Genomic DNA, 16,197 nt, shown 5'->3' with positions numbered 1-16,197 from the left:
ATGCTCTATCTCTCTCTGTATCAAAAATAAATAAAACATTAAAAAAAAAAATCCTTTGACTGCTGGAAGCCCCACGATGGTGCCTCAGAGCTATATAAACAACAGGGTTTATTAGAAACAAGTGTTTCTAATGTTTACTAACATGAACCCCCTACCCCCACCCTGTGAGATTTGTAGGAAAGGCACCAAGTTGAAACAAATTATATTGGCAGGAATACTACTAATTTAGACTGAAAGGAAAGTACAAATGAGGCCTTTGGGCCTCAAACTTATATGAGCAGAGAGCAGGCTGAGAAAAACACTCAGCTACCAACACGAACAGATTATAACTCAGTGGGTAGAACCAAGGGCCTGGAGAACACAGCCAAGAGCCAAGAATTACTCTCAGGCCTTGAGTACTAATTAAGCAGCTGCCAGCCTATGTCTGGTTGGATTTCGGAATTGCTAGAACTCATCTGTCTTCCATTTCCCCACTTTCTGAAGAGGAGGGTCTCTGGCAATGACTGTACGTGTTGTGCCACTGCATATTCCACATGTGGGGAACAGATAACTTTAGTTCCTGGGTGTCAGATAAAGAAGAACTATACTTAAGGGACTACCCCCAAAGAACCTCATCCATCCCTAGACCTGATTTACACGATCAATACTGGGTTTTGAGCTGATACAATGATGGAATGAAATTTCTGGCAAACCTGGGAGGAGGTAAGCTTATTTCGTATGCAGGAAGGACATTAATCATTGGGAGCAGAGGTCAGACCGTGGAAGACGACACCCCATGGTCTCCACCTCTTGAGAGTCATAGCTGGTGTAATCCCTCCAGGACTGTATCAGGGTTGGTCTGCCTGATCTAGAGAATATAGCAAATGTGATGGGATGTGACTTCTGAGGCGAAGCTATAAAAGACACTGACTTCTGCCTGGCTCAGGGCTTTCCCTCTTTCCCTCCCTCTTTCTCTGTCCCTCTCAGTCTCTAGAATCACTTGCTCTGGGAAAAGCCAAGTAACATGACACTAAGACACTTAGGCAGTCCAGTGGAGAGGCCCGCATGGTGGGAGACTGAGACCTCTTACCACCAGTCGAGTGAGCCATTCTGGAAGAACTTCCTCCACCGCCAGAGAAGACTTTTGATGACCACAACGTCTTGTCTGCAACCTCATTAGAGACTGGCGCCCGACTCACCCAGCCAGGCTGCTGGGTTCTCGAGCCTCAGAAACTACGAGATAATTTTGTGTTCTTTGACACTGTAATAGATAATATACAATTTCTCATGCATTTGTTTCTGCCGTCACATTAAAATAACCGTATTCGAAGTTTCCTGTAGAATGACAATGTCCTTTATATTAACATTCAAAAATATATTTTTATCAGAAAATTTTATTCAAGGATTAACACCTTTTTTCAAAAAGTAAAAATAATAGTTACTTCCCTGAGTATAAAGAACTAATCTTACAATAAAAGACAATTACAAAATTAAGCAACTAGAGGTGCATAATTCTCTGCGTTCAATTATCCTCTATTACAAATCTATTTTTAAAAATCTCATGTATTCTGGGACTTTGTTTCCAGAAACAACAAGAATAAAACAGCTCATTTTGTACCTGGGATGTTAAGATATGTCAGATCTGTCTTTATCAAATTCCAGAGCAATCTTTAAAGCAGTGCTGTTGAGGCCAACAGATTGCATGTTACATATGATAGAAACAACTATTCCTCTTGGGGGAACCTTGTTATTTATAGCTTCTGCATCCAGTTCTTCAGGAAGGACCAGCAGGACACTGCTGGCACCCACCGCACCTCCAGTGTGGGAGGCATAATGCCGCTGCTTCCTGCAAGAACCGTAGGTCTGCTTCTTTTCCACGACACCCCATGCCATTGCATATTTACCCTCTTTATCCCAAGACATCTCTGTGTTAGGGACTGGTGTCCAAATCATAACCATCGTTTCGGGCTTGAGATATCCAGGTAAAAGGTTTTCATGTGAGTTCTTAAACAGCCCGACCTGGTAACCATACAGCATTGCGTTCCCAAATTTCAGAAGATCACCCACTGTAGACAGAAATCCACCACCAGCCCATTTATAGGAGTTATCCACGTAAGGTGTGTTGACAAGACGTCTCTTTTTATTGTAAACGTAAAATCTAAAATGAAATAAGAATGGTCATTAAACATTCAGTAGTCTACTACTGACTTGACTTTACATGTGAAAATGAATAGGCAAATAGGTACGTGAGACAGACTGTGTTTCAATGGAGTGATCAGATGTTCTCAGAAATCATGGATTTTCAGTATGATTCACATTCTAATAAAACACAAATAATTGAGTAATTGAAGCAGAGAAAGCAGGTTATTTTTTTTCTGGTGGCATGGCTTGCCCATCCTTTTACTACCCATAGAAATGTACTGATTATTACACATGATATATTTGCCCTGTGCATATGCAGAAGCACTTACTGCTTGGTACCTATTCCCAGTCTTTGGGCTCAGGGAATCATGTGCCACATGTGACTTTTATAACTAAAGGTGTACACACTGGGATGCTTAAGAATGAAACTAGTATTTGTAAGGAGGCTGCATCTCCTGGTTAATAACGGCGCAGGGACACCATGTACAGCAACGCGACGCGGTGCTTTCTTGGTGCAGTAAGAGAAACCGGAGTTCCCAAACCTGTTTGAATCCCAAACTCACCCTTCCTAGCTAGTAAAATCTGCTTATTTTATTTAACACTCTAACAGTTCTTACTTTGTGCCAGGCATTGTTTTAAGAACTATATAAATATGAATATTCTTGTAATGATATTTAGAGGTAGGTCCCACTATAATTCCTATTTCACAGACAGAAAACTGAGGCACAGACAGTAAAAATTAACTGGTCCCAGGTCACAAAGCTTGTAAGTGGCAGAGCTGGATTCAAACCCAGGCTATCTGTTGCCTCTTGCTTCAGCATCCTAATCTGTGACATGGTGACCAAAATACCTGCTTTGCAGAGTTAGGGCTGCGTGTACAAATCCCTTTACACATTCCTGGTAGCCACCTAATAAACGTCAGCTGTTATTTACTCACTCATTCCACAATTACTGATGGAGCACTTAGTACTGGTGCTGCTTAGACGCTGGAATGAAATGTTAAACAAAAGAGACCAAGTGCCTGATCTGTGACCTTTCTATTCTAAGAGGAGACTGCACCATCCGTATTAGGTAAATGGAATGAAATCACACAATAATTAAACGTAAAATGAAACATGGCTCATGACAATCCTCTTTCAAGATGCGTCATGAAATGTGCTCTGAGGTTTTCAGTGTGCTGTCCGTCTGGAATGACCTTCATCTTCCTCCCACCGTGGCTATTCGTAACATGGTCAGACTCAAGCTCACTGTTATCGTCAGCTGCTTGATCGGCTAGGTCTCGAATTCGGGAGTTCCTTCCTGGGACTGTGATTTCCAGTCCTGCCAGCTCTCCAACTGAACCTGCTCTCTGCCCTCATCATGACTATTCCCCCTGGCCGCCATCTATTTCCCCTGGACTCTTCCCAATCTCCCCAGGTCTTGTAGTTCCTCCTGATCTCACCTGACTTTGTTGTAGCCTGAACTACTGTTTCAGCTGTGGTCTCACTAGCACTTTTGGGTTCCTTACTCACCAATCTGCCAATCCTGAATAAGTTTAGGTACCCCTTTCTTTGGATCCTTATCTGCCAAGAAAGGCTGCAGATACTCACACAATGAAGCTGACTGGTCCCAACTCATACTCTTGCTAAGGGTCTTCACTGTCATTACCAAATCTCCTTCTTTTCCTGATTATTCTCTGGTATGTTCTTCACAATAGTTACTCCCAATCTCTTCCACCCTGGGTCCTCTACCCCACTTCTGGCCAGTGGGCAACTATATCCTTTGTTTTACTGAGAAGATTCCAGCCTACTTTAGATGCTTTAGATGGCTTCAAACTGCCATCTTTATCTTAAATGTATTTACATAGTCAGGCGTTATGGTTTCCTTCTTTTCAGTCTCTATGAAAATGTCCTATTATTTTTAAGACTAATTCTACTACCTGCATCTCTGACTGCCTTTTTTTGCCTCTACAACCTTGTTCTACAAGGTACACTTCCTAGATCATTTTATCTCCTTGCAATTTATTCTCATAAGTTTAAGACATTTTGCAATTTATTTTCCATGTAGAAGCCTGAGATTGTGTCTCCCCCTCCTTCCATTCATTTGAAACCTTCCAATGGTTACCACTAGGGGACAAAACCCAAGTTTCTCATGACGGACTACAACACAAGCGATGGTCCTCAACAGAGGCAGCACCAAATCCATAAGGGAAATTTTTGGAGGCATTTCTTTAGTTGTCACAATAATTAGAGGGCTCTTACTGACATTTAGCAGGTAAGGGCCCAAGGATTCTAAATGTCTTATGATGTATGAGAAAGTCCCACAAAGTGGTATTCTCCCATATCGTGTAAGACCTTCCACTATCCTACCAGATATTCATGTAAGTAAAAAATTTTATAGTGAGCTGAGCCTAGAATGCTCTCCATTTGATACATAAACACAAAGTACCCTTTGCATGCTTTTATTCTACAATGACTTTTTTTGAAAGTAATCATTGTGAAAATTGAAGGACTGCACTTTATTCTGCTCAAACCTTTAGCCAGACGTGGCCAACAAAGGCATGAACTGAAGCACCAATACAATATACCTGTGTTGGTTTGCATTTACAGTTGTTAGTTACATTTATGATGCTTTTATGTATTAAGTTGCATCTGACTTTGTCTTCTAATGTTCTGAATAAACATATTGATATATCTTCTATATATTATAAATTTATTTCTTTTCTTTCTTATTTTTTTAAACATTTATTTATTTTGATAAAGAGGGAAACTGAGTGCAAGCAGGGGAGGGGCAGAGAGAGGGAGACCCAGAATCTGAGACAGGCTCCAGGCTCTGAGCTGTCAGCCCAGAGCCCCACACGGGACTCGAGCTTATAAACCTTGAGATCATGACCTGAGGTGAAGTCAGATGCTTAACTGGCTGAGCCACCAAGGCGCCCCTCTTCTTTTATTTTAGAGTAGTGAGTACGGGTTATATGATCTACAACTTTCATTTCAGGATATTAAAGGAGGTATTATAAAATATTTGTGAGATTAAGGGGCAGAGGGTCTAATGGCATTAAGACTCACTATCCATATGATTTTGCCCCTCCTTACTTCTTTGATCTCATTACTTAGAACATCTTGCCTTACTTCTTTTGTGCCAGACTTATTTCTGTATTTGCAATAAGGCAATTTAGCTTTCCTTATCAGTCATGTCTAAAACTGATATATTTGAAATAGATCCCTACCTCCCTCCATGTTACTCTTTATCCCATTGTTGGGTCTTATTTTCTTTATATCAGTATCTGAAATTCTTAGTCTACCTGTTTGTTTTTTTCCCATAAAATTAGGAACCTTACCTATCTTGCTCCTTGGTGACTCCCCTACAGTACTTGCCATCCACTGAGTGCTCATTCAACGTGTTTAATACAGGGGTGCCTGAGTGGCTCAGTCTGTTAAGTGTCCACCTTCAGCTCAGGTCAAGATCTCATAGTCCATGAGTTCAAGCCCTGCATTGGGCTCTGTGCTGACAGCTCAGAGCCTGGAGCCTGCCTCAGATTCTGTGTCTCCCTCTCTCTGCCACTCCTGCTCGTCTGTCTCTCTCAAAAAAGTAAATAAACATTAAAAAAATTTTTTAAAAGTATTCAATACATGAAAGCATTACTTGTTGGCCAAATACTTAACGGAGACACCTTGTAAAGCAATGGAGAGACAGGCTGAGCCAGACACTGTGGCTGTTTTCAAGGTGCTAACAGTCTTGTTGGACAGTTCTTAAATTTCAAAGCACTATATGAATCAGCTGGGGGATTTGTTAAAAAGCAGATTCTTCAGTAGGTCTGGGAGCGGGTGAATTTCTGCAATGCTAACAAGCTCTGAGGCAATGTCAATATTGCTGGACTCTGGACCACACTCTGAGGAACAGGCGTTGGGTGACTAGCAAGATGGATGTGAGGAATCCTAGTGAGAGTGAGTCTTTTTGAAATGGCTGATTACAGAGGCCAGGCTGGGGAGCAAAGTAGTTCTTTGGGCTGGGGCAGAGAGCCTGAGGGGATAAGTGGCAGAAGGTGATGCTGGAAGAGTACACCTGGGCCAGGGGACAGGTCACAAAAGACTCTCTATGCCATGCTAGGAGCTTTGATTCTTTCACCTTAGTTCACAAAATGCTCTAGTATTCTGTATCCTAAGCACAAAAGTAAGACTTTTATCTTTTTATCCTTGTTACAGTTTCCAGTTGCCAGTCCTTTCTCTCTCATTTACTTTCCAACTACACAGAGCAGCCCACACCTTCTGTTTCCATGCACTCACCCTCTCTAGTCATTCAACTCCTTAAAGTCTGGCTTCTGGTCTTCAGTCACTCAACAGCTCTCTTGTGGGTTTCAAGGCTCTCCTAATTCCCTCATCAGTCTGCATCCTATTTGCCCTGCAGCACTCCGTACTCCCCCTCCGGCCAGGCTGCTCTCTCTTCTAGACCTCAGTCCCAATTCCCTACATCTCTCTTATCACTGTGGCCCCGCTTCCCTGTCTTCTACAGAGAAAACTATAAATCTGCATCAGTTCCACAGGCCCTGTTTCAAATTACAATCAGATTTCCTACTAGCATTACTAATTTTCAAATCTGGTTTGGGGGAAGGGCAGGAAAGTTGTTTATCAGAATCACCTGTGGGCCTCCTCGCTCTCAAAATTGTACCCTTCCCTCAAAATTCATAACTTTGGAGGGTCTACGGGCATATATAATTTGAAAAATTACTCCTTTCTTTCTTCAAGAATCTTATATGTCCCCTAAAAGTCCATGTCATAATACTGGGTGAAGCAGGGGTGAGGCGGTGCCAAACCTATGTGCTTTCAAGATAGAAAAAAAACCCAAGCCTATGGAGAATCTTAAAATGCTCTCTTGAGAACCAGTGACTTGATATGTGTGTGGTCTTCTCATTGCTCATAATGAACACGTCCAAAATTAAATTAATCTCTTCCAAACCTTCTCATATTTCTCGTCTCCATTAAAACCCTAGTTGACTCTGGCCCTCAACTCTCACATCCATCAAGATGCTAATTCCTATTATTCAACTTCTGCTTTGTGACTTGTGCTGTTCCCTTCCTTTGTTCCTATGGCCTCTCCCATACTTTAGGCCCTCCTTACTTTCTGCCTGGACTCTGATTACACTTCTAATTCCAGCCAATCAAATCTAAATGAAACCACATAATAGAAATACATTTTCTCATTGGGAAATTTATTTCTTATAGTGAACTCCAAGTTTGTAAACTAGGGGAGAACTACCAGTATATTTTGGCTGATAATCAGCTATGTATAATTTTGTTTTAACAGTAAAGCATTCCAAACTGCTTATATCAAAGCTGGAAATTAGGACTCCTCAGTCATTCCTCCTTTAAAACATAAAAATACGGAGAATTCCAGACTTCAACCAAGAATTCTAAACTTTAAATAAACAAATTCTAGGCTTTAATCTCTTGATTCCTTTTGACAGAGGACAACTTAATGGCTTTTCATGAAAATAATTTTGTTCAGCTAAAAGATATTCTTACCATTTCAAATTCTTAAGGAATTTCTGCTCTAAAAAGAATGGAAGACAGACACAAGTTCTTGCATAAGTTACTGAGACATCTTTGTAACTGAATAACTGATGGAATGATGCCAGATGACAAACAGCCTCTTCTTATTTATTTAAGAATCTCTAGATTCTGCACAGGAGCATTATATAACTATAGAAACCTATATCTACCAACTTAGAAATTCAAAATACTTTTATTTTTTACAATGCTTCTTAAATACCTTTAGAAATCGTTATGTGCCGGTCTGTGTTTTACTGTTAGGAGAAGTTTAAAAACCCACAGAATTTAAAATGCATACTATAAAAACCAATCCCACACGTTAACATTTAGCATTAACATTTGGATTGAACCTATTACTTGAGAACCTATCAGCTAATGGCACAAAAAAGAGCTGCATAAGTAACAATGCTTAATTATAGGAGATAATATAGCAAAGCTAATATGTAATAATCATAAAGATAATAACAGAAGGTAAAGACCATATCTGTACTGTCAAAATATAGCAAACATTTTGGAAAGCATCCATTGTATTAGCTTTTGGTCCCATCTAATTATAAAAGAGATTTTTGTTGCATGTATTGTGTCAAACACAGAAAATACAAACAGAATCTAAAAATAAGGTAATGGGGAAAATATCTTTTTAAAAAAAGCAAGTGTGGGGGGGCTGAGTGGTTCAGTTGATTAAGTGTCTGACTTTGGCTTAGGTCATGATCTTGCAGTCTGTGAGTTCAAGCCCCATGTAGGGCTCTGTGCTGAGAGCTCAGAGCCTGAAGCCTACTTCAGGTTCTGTCTGTCTCTCTCTTTCAAAAATAAACAAATATTTAAAAATTCTTTAAATTCTTTAAAAACTAAAATAAAAATAAGCTAATGCATTGACTAGGGATTCCCCGGTCAACAAACTGAGTGTCTTTCAGTACAAGAACATTCAGTCCACTTTCCCCATGGGTATTAGCTTAAAGGATTATTTAGTTTATTTGCCTATACTGAATACACTTGTTATACAGAATTATATATCTATTTGTTATACTAAGTCAATGTTCCTCAACTTCCATTTAAGAAAAGCCCAGTTTTATTGAAAACAACAATGTATCCAGCTAAAAACTAATTTCTCTGCATCTCTTCAAGATAAGTGTGGCCTTTGGCTAAAATTCTGGCCAAATAAATGTAAGTAGTATTTTGGGATAGGATTCCAGGGAAATACCTTAAACAGGTGACAGACACTGGGAGATATTATTTTAAACACACATATATACACACAGAGAAGTGATAAAGATAATATGTATTTACTTTTGGGTTCTAATAACTCTAACAAGCTTATGTTATGATAATATAAATGTTTTTAAATTTATATTATCAAGGAGGCAATAGACTAAATAACAAAGCTGTGAACTTGTTTCACATAAAGAATAGACACATATGCATTTACTAAGTTTTATTTTAAGGTTTTTTGTTTAAAAAATGTATCTGTGATATTTCCTTATACTCCCTGAACTCCCTTAAAAAGCTAGTGCTTTTAAGTTCTTTTATAATAATTATTACCGAAAAAAAAAAAATCAGAATTGAGTTTTAGGGGCCCAAATAGATATTGCATCAAGTAAAAAAAAAGCAAAGCAAATGGGCGAGCCATTTTCATAGGTAACAATATTTCCTTCTGTTCCTATCCTTTTTCCGCAGCCCAAATAATGTAACTAAAATGAATCAACTACTCCTTTAGTACCAGCTGGTACTATTAAAATCTAACAAACTCAAGAGCTGACAGGAACGTCTAACAGAAGAAATGGAAACTCACAGCTTTCTTTTTTTTTAAATGGGAGATAAAATGAAATTAACTCACCATTATATGCCATATTTTGATTTTTGTGCAAGTCATAAATTATTCATGAGGAAAACAGCAATTAACTGCCATGCAGTCTGTACATTCATGGAGTCTTAATTTCAGTTTAGAAAAGCAGCTCAGTGATTGCACCCAATGTTCTCTACCCCTTATATATAAGTGTAGGCATCATCAAGAGCCTCGATCTAAATCAAAATAGGGTCAAGCACCTATGCCCTCTTCACTAGAAAATCATTTTTAGATTCAATTGACAAACTGGCATTTCTCAATTTTTCTTATGCTTTCCAGGAGAATGCAATGTTGGATCTAAAAATAATAAACACTAATTGTTTGAAGAGGTTGAGAACTATAGGCCATTTTATAATTAAAATTCATTGCTTGCTGCTAACCTAATTTCTTTTAGGTCCAAAAAACCTCTTTCAGGCTGATTTGCAATGCACATTTAATCCTTTTAAATAAACCAGTAATTTAAAAATGGCTATTTAACTAAATATAAAAGAAGATTGAACAAAATCAATAAAGGGATAAGAAGGTAAAGGTAAAATAATTCCACTATTACATCTATTTCAAGTACCACTGAGCCATTTGCAAAGCATGTACTAAGAAAAATATACAAAGTAAAAGTAACGGTTGATTTGTTAAATGTGTTACCTTTCTAACAAACCAAATAATTAGTGAAATGCAAAAGAAAACAGAGCCATAAAACTCATTATAGTCATTAGCCTCAAAATTCTCTCCCAATGCTCCTTTTACAAATCACTAGTTAAAAATTATGATAAAAATTTAATCTGATAAATTTCAATTAAATGACTCAAACTGTTACAGGGGACAAACCTAGCAATGCCACCTCAAAAAGCAATTAAGTCACCATCATCAATAATGGGATAAACTGACCTCATGTGACTTCTGTGAGACATGACAGCTAAATGTAATGTATGAACGTAGGCTAGATCCTGAACCAGAAAATAATTTTTTCCCTTTTCTTTTGCTTTAAAGGACATCATTGGGAGAACTGGCAAAATTTGAATAAGGTCTGTAGATTTAATGTAAGCATTGTGTTGATATTTGTTCCCTGAATGTCCTTATTTTTAGAAAGCATATATTTAAGTATTTATGGTAAAGGGGCACCATGTCTGCAACTTATTTCCAAAAATTTGAGAAAAAAAGAACAGATAAAGCAAATGTGGTAAAAAGACAACATTTGGGGAAACTAGGTGAAGGGTATATGGGGATTCTTTGTACTTCGACATGTAACTTTTCTATTAAGTATTAAATCATTTCAAAATTTAAAAACAAATAATAAAAGGTAAAGTATGAGCTAAAATGTAAGAAAAGGGATGATGTTAGAGCATATTATAGATGCCCATGATAGGTGCAATTTTGGTTCAACTAATAATGAGTTAAAATTATTATTGCTTTTTTTCATCTAAGGAACTTGGGGTACTCAGCAAATACATCCAATTTCTCTTACTTTAGAGATGGAAAGACAGACATGTGGAAAAGCTCTCAAAATGTAGCACGTGTGATTTTGGAAAGGAGACAAGGAAAGTCTGATTTTTAATGAACACCACAGCGTTAAGATGTGATACAGCTAGACATACCAGAAGGCACCATTTACCTTGCTCTATTGTAAATCACTGGCTCATTTTCTTCCTGCACAGTTGTCAGCATATCCAAGTCATGGAATATTTTCTGCATATAGTCCAAATATTTATATCCTGATGCTCTTTCTACTATGGCTGCCAGTAGGGTATAGCCAAAAGTTGAATACAAAAACTGACTACCTTGAGACATCATTGCAAGGGGGGGAGGAAGAAAAGAAAACGCTTCATTATTATTTCAAAACACATAAAATGTTTCCCACTGAAAACTGGCATACCTTTACAACTGGAATATTTTACTATAGCATTTAGAAAAGATTAATAAATTTCATCAACTTTGCAATTTCATCAACTTTGCAATTACTCCATGATTCAATGAAAATCAGAATACTTAAATTTCACATGAGTCTACTCCTTCTGCAATAATGAATAAGCAAATTTATCCTACCTCAAAACTAAATTAAAATCACTCAAACTGATAACAAAACAGAGAAGGGAAAGAAAAGCAAATTTGGTTTCTTGAGTTAACGGTCTTGCTCTTAGTATATTAATACTCATTGTTTAAGGCATGAATTAGTTGGGCACATTCTTATTTTAATAAAATATATGTAGGTATAAAGACTTTGTTTCAAATATACATTAAAAAGCAAATACATATTCAAGTATAGATACATTTCAAAGACATACCTTTATACCATTTGGGATTCTGGAAACACAGATTGTATGATCGGTACTAATAAGTGGAATCTTATTTTTTTAAGACAAAATCCAGAATTCTATTTTTTTTTGCCCTTATTAGTTATACCTATCTAATATCTCTTCATGGTAACAAAACAACGTTTAAAATAAAAATGGAATAGAAGTACATAGGCTTGTGGTAGATTGAAAGATATTAAGTGGTTTTGGTAGGCATCATACCAAAAAATGTTTACAAAATTGTTAACAGTCAGCTTTTTGGGAAATAAAATTAAATCAATGAAAACTATTTTCTTTAAGGAACGAAGGCAGAAAAGAAGTGGAGCAATTTAAATGCTAAACTAAGCTCTAAATACTGACATAGTAGCAATATTTTATCATCCCTCTGGTCTAGATTTTATTTGGAGAACATTACAACATTTCTCCATAGTTTCCACAAATCTCTTGATACGGAAAGTCCACTAAATGACTGATACAGCTCAGTCTAAACAACTCGATAGCTGGATGCCAGGCTTTGTCAAGAACGACAGACAAAAAGGCACCTATTGGTCTAACAACGAAACCCATGCTGCCATCATCAACCACATCCAGTGCTCTCAGGGCGGGATCATTTCGGAGTTTCTGAAAATTAATACTTCAATAATGATGATTTTGTTAAAAGAAGGAATTAACACTCACCAGGTTTAAAGAACAAAGGGTCATTTTTAAATAATCTTAGCGATTCAATTGAATTTTCAAACTTTTCTTTCAAATATAATTCGCCTTGATCAAAATCATTCTTTTTCTTGCCAGGTTTTAAATTCCGGCCTTTGGCATCATTATCTTGCTCTATTTTAGCTTTAGCAGAGTCACTCTTTTCATTACTTTTGCCTCCTTTTTCTTTGAACTCTTTTTCTTGGTCAGATTCCATTGTCCCTTTCATCATCTTCAAGGCTTTGTAAGCTTTCTCTTCTTTCACCTTTTTCATGTCCTTTTCATAATGACGAATTCCACTTAAATGAGAAATCAATAATCGTGTTGTGACAGAAACCTGATTGTAAAAACATGGAAATTCAATTATAATATTAAACTGTATAATAAAAAGTAGCGTTGGAATAATGCTTCAGTCATATTTTCCATTTTAAACTGCTGCTGGAAAAACAGGTCATGTGCACATGTTCAGTCTTAAGTTTCAGAAAAATACACAATCACTTGTCATCTGGATTAAAAAAACCCTTTAATCCATTAACGATAATTAAAAACAAACTGAAGAATCTTGTGAAACCTTTTAGACCATTTAACATGCCAACAGTGAAATGAACTGTGAGTTTCATTACCTTTTCACCTTCATATTCTTTTTCTGGGAATTCAGGAACATAATGTTGTACTGGAATATCAAGATCCAGTTTCCCAGCTTCCCACAATTTGGCAAGAGCTACCATCGTGAGGCTTTTGCTGATACTGGCAATTCTCATAACGGTCTCTGGCTTGCAGGGTACACGGTTCTCAACATCAGCATAACCTAAACCTTTAAAAAAGAAAAGCAAAACATCACTATTAACAGGAAGAGTCTTTAGAAACTGAAATAATACTATCTTAAAACATCCCATGTATTTATCTAAAGGAATATCCTTTTACTCCTGACTGGGGAAGGGGCAGAGAGAGAAGGAGACACAGAATCTGAAGCAGGCTCCAGGCTCGGAGCCATCAGCACAGAGTCTGACGCAGGGCTCAAACTCATGGACTGCAAGATCATGACCTGAGCAGAAGTCAGATGCTTAACCGACTGAGCCACCCAGGCACCCTGATATTCTACTTTCATAAAAAAAGCAAACACATAAGGGATGAGAATCTCAGTAACACTGCCAACAGTAAGGCTAAGAGTCTTCTAACTAAGCCAAAATTGCACACTGTACACAAGAGTAATTTTCTTTCTGCTTCACATCTTAATTCTTCTTAGTTTATCTCAACAGTTTAGTTCTTCCACATTTCACATAAGTTATTCTATATTCTTTAAAGAGAACTTTGTTCTCAGATTATATTTATTTTTGATTCCTGAGTTTCCACTAAATTTCTTAAAATAACCACCCAGGAAAAGTAAATGTGAGGAGCTCCTGGGTGCCTCAGTGGGTTAAGCGACCAACTCTCGGTTTCTGCTCAGGTCATGATCTCATAGTTTTGGGAGTTTCCCCACACCAGCAGCTCAGAACCTGCTTGAGATTCTCTCTCTCTCTCTCTCTCTCTCTCTCTCTCTCTCTCTCTCTCTCTCTCTCTCTCTCTCTGCCCTTTCCCTCCTTGCACTCTCTCTTGAGGAAAAAAAAACTTAAAAAAAAAAGTAAATGTGAAAAGATGTCCTGCAAACCCAATCTAGGTAATCATCAGTTAACCTCAGCTGCAAACCAGGAAAAAAAAAAGTACTACTAATTTAAAACTCCTAGAGAATTTTTTAAGTTTGGTTTCATCTTCTGGAGGCTGTTAAGTGTGAAAATCTAAGCAGTAAGAACTGAGATCTGTAAAGAACAAAAAGGATACAATGATTGTTTTTAAATTGTAAATGTGGATTATGCTGAAAAATGGTTACATAAAAATAAAGCCCTCACCCATAAAGCTGACATTTATATAATTTTTGATTATAATATTTTTCATAAACTGGGTATTCGGATTAGGCTATAATTAGACTTGGGGGAAGAATCATTTTTCTTTAAATTCAGAATTGTTCCCATGAACTTCTCTTAAAAGTATTCATTCCTTTAGGGGTACCTGGGTGGCTAAGTGGATTACCTGTTAGACTTGATTTTAGCTCAGATCATGATCCCATCGTTCCTGAGTTCAAGCCCCACATCAGGCTCTGCTCTGACAGCATGGAGCCTGCTTGAGATTCTCTCTCTGCCCCTCCCCAACTCATTCTCTCAGAAATAAATAAACATTTACAAAGTACTCATCCCTTTATTCTTTTTTAATGTTTATTTATTTTGAGAGAGAGAGAAAGCACGGCAGGGGTGGAGAGGGAGACAGAGAAGCCTGTGCAGGCTCTGCACTGCCAGCATGGAGCTGGAACCCATGAACCCCAAGATCATGACCTGAGCCAAAATCAAGTCTCTGACACTCAACTGACTGAGCCATCCAGTTGCCCCACAAGTACTCATTCTTTTAAATGATATCTAACACATTTTCTAAAAGTAGGGTTCCTAAAAACCTGGGATAGTTGGACCAATTTTTGTACAGTGGGTAAGTAAATTATAAAATATGCTTTGATAAAAGTATCATGAAATGATTAGAGATCTCTTTCCTAAAACTTCTGGCTTTTGCTTAAAAAAATTAATAAAGTGAGATGTAAACTCACTAAGGAAAAGAAATCGTGTATACCCCTAGTTCTTGGTGCATTTTACAGAACAGGGGACTCAATATATTGTTAATTAAAATTTATCTAGCAGTAAGGGTCATCTACAAATATGCAGACAATAGACTGTTCTATATACAACTTTCAGGACAGTAAATCCAGTCCTTAGACCCCAGCCATCTTGCTGTTTTACAGAAAGCCTGATTCTTTATTCTGTTAGAATTGTTTTCTCTACAACACGTATGGTCTTAGGAAAACTGAACATTTCATGGGATTCACTCCAAGCGGTAAAACACCAAACCTTCAGTCATCAACCGGCACAAAACAAACCACTAAATAACACTTTTCTGAGCCCACCTTCTGACCAGACTTCTTTTCCATCTACAGAGACTCCAACCACTATGCCAGGGGCTCCCACCTCATCCTAAGAGCGAACGGGAAAGAACAGACAGTTCAAAGACAGGCGGAAATACCTAGCACAGCAGCCAGCGCCCACCTGAGAGCCTTCCCGAGGCCCCGCCCCTCCACCCGAGCCCCGCCCACCCCAGCTCGGCCCGGCCCGGCGTTAACGGTGAGGGGCGTGCCTGGTCTGCACCGAGGGCTAAGGGGCGGTCCCCGAGGCTGGCGAGGTGACCTCCGCCCCAACTTGAACAACCCCCAAGAGCTTCTAGCCGTGGCCGGGCGGTCGGGGAACGGGAAGTCCTTCTCGGAAGCCGACCGCGAGCATCCCACCTCCTGGGGTGGGGTCCGTTCGGGCCCGGGAGATGACCACCAAGGCGCCCCATTCCAGGGTGACGCCGGTGGTGGTGGCCGGGCTCTCGGCGGCAGCCTACGCCCCGTCTCCGCACCTTGATCCGGTGCAGCAGGTCGCGGCTGCTCTCGATGGCTCTGGCGAAGTGCCGGGTGGGGGGCGGCATCGGGGTCTGTGGAGACCACGGAGCGAGGGGCAGCTCCTGCGGCGACAGCGACTCGGCCTGAGGAGACGCCTCGGGGTCGGGGGCCCCTGGGGACTGCGCGGGGGGCGCGCCCCTCAGCCCGCCCGCCAGCTTCACCCCAAGTGCCAGCCCGAGCCCCAGCCCCAGGCCCCCGACCCAACCG

At 39.1% G+C, this 16,197-nt stretch overlaps 1 protein-coding gene across 1 annotated transcript; it reads right to left on the bottom strand.

Annotated features, from left to right (window-relative positions):
- Positions 1-1,353: 1,353 nt before the first annotated feature.
- On the bottom strand, positions 1,354-16,193 carry LACTB (lactamase beta; the record flags this gene model as incomplete). The annotated part of the gene is made up of 6 exons (XM_029952253.1): positions 1,354-2,137; positions 11,102-11,267; positions 12,459-12,810; positions 13,097-13,287; positions 15,457-15,523; positions 15,948-16,193. Coding segments are annotated over 6 exons (1,554 nt in total), but the record flags the coding sequence as incomplete, so codon positions are not given.
- Between the last annotated feature and the right edge of the window lie 4 nt (positions 16,194-16,197).

Source organism: Suricata suricatta, chromosome 9, assembly GCF_006229205.1.
Source record: "Suricata suricatta isolate VVHF042 chromosome 9, meerkat_22Aug2017_6uvM2_HiC, whole genome shotgun sequence".
Classification (NCBI taxonomy): domain Eukaryota; kingdom Metazoa; phylum Chordata; class Mammalia; order Carnivora; family Herpestidae; genus Suricata; species Suricata suricatta.
Note: the sequence above shows the minus strand (reverse complement) of the source record. Positions and strands in the feature narration are given on the sequence as shown.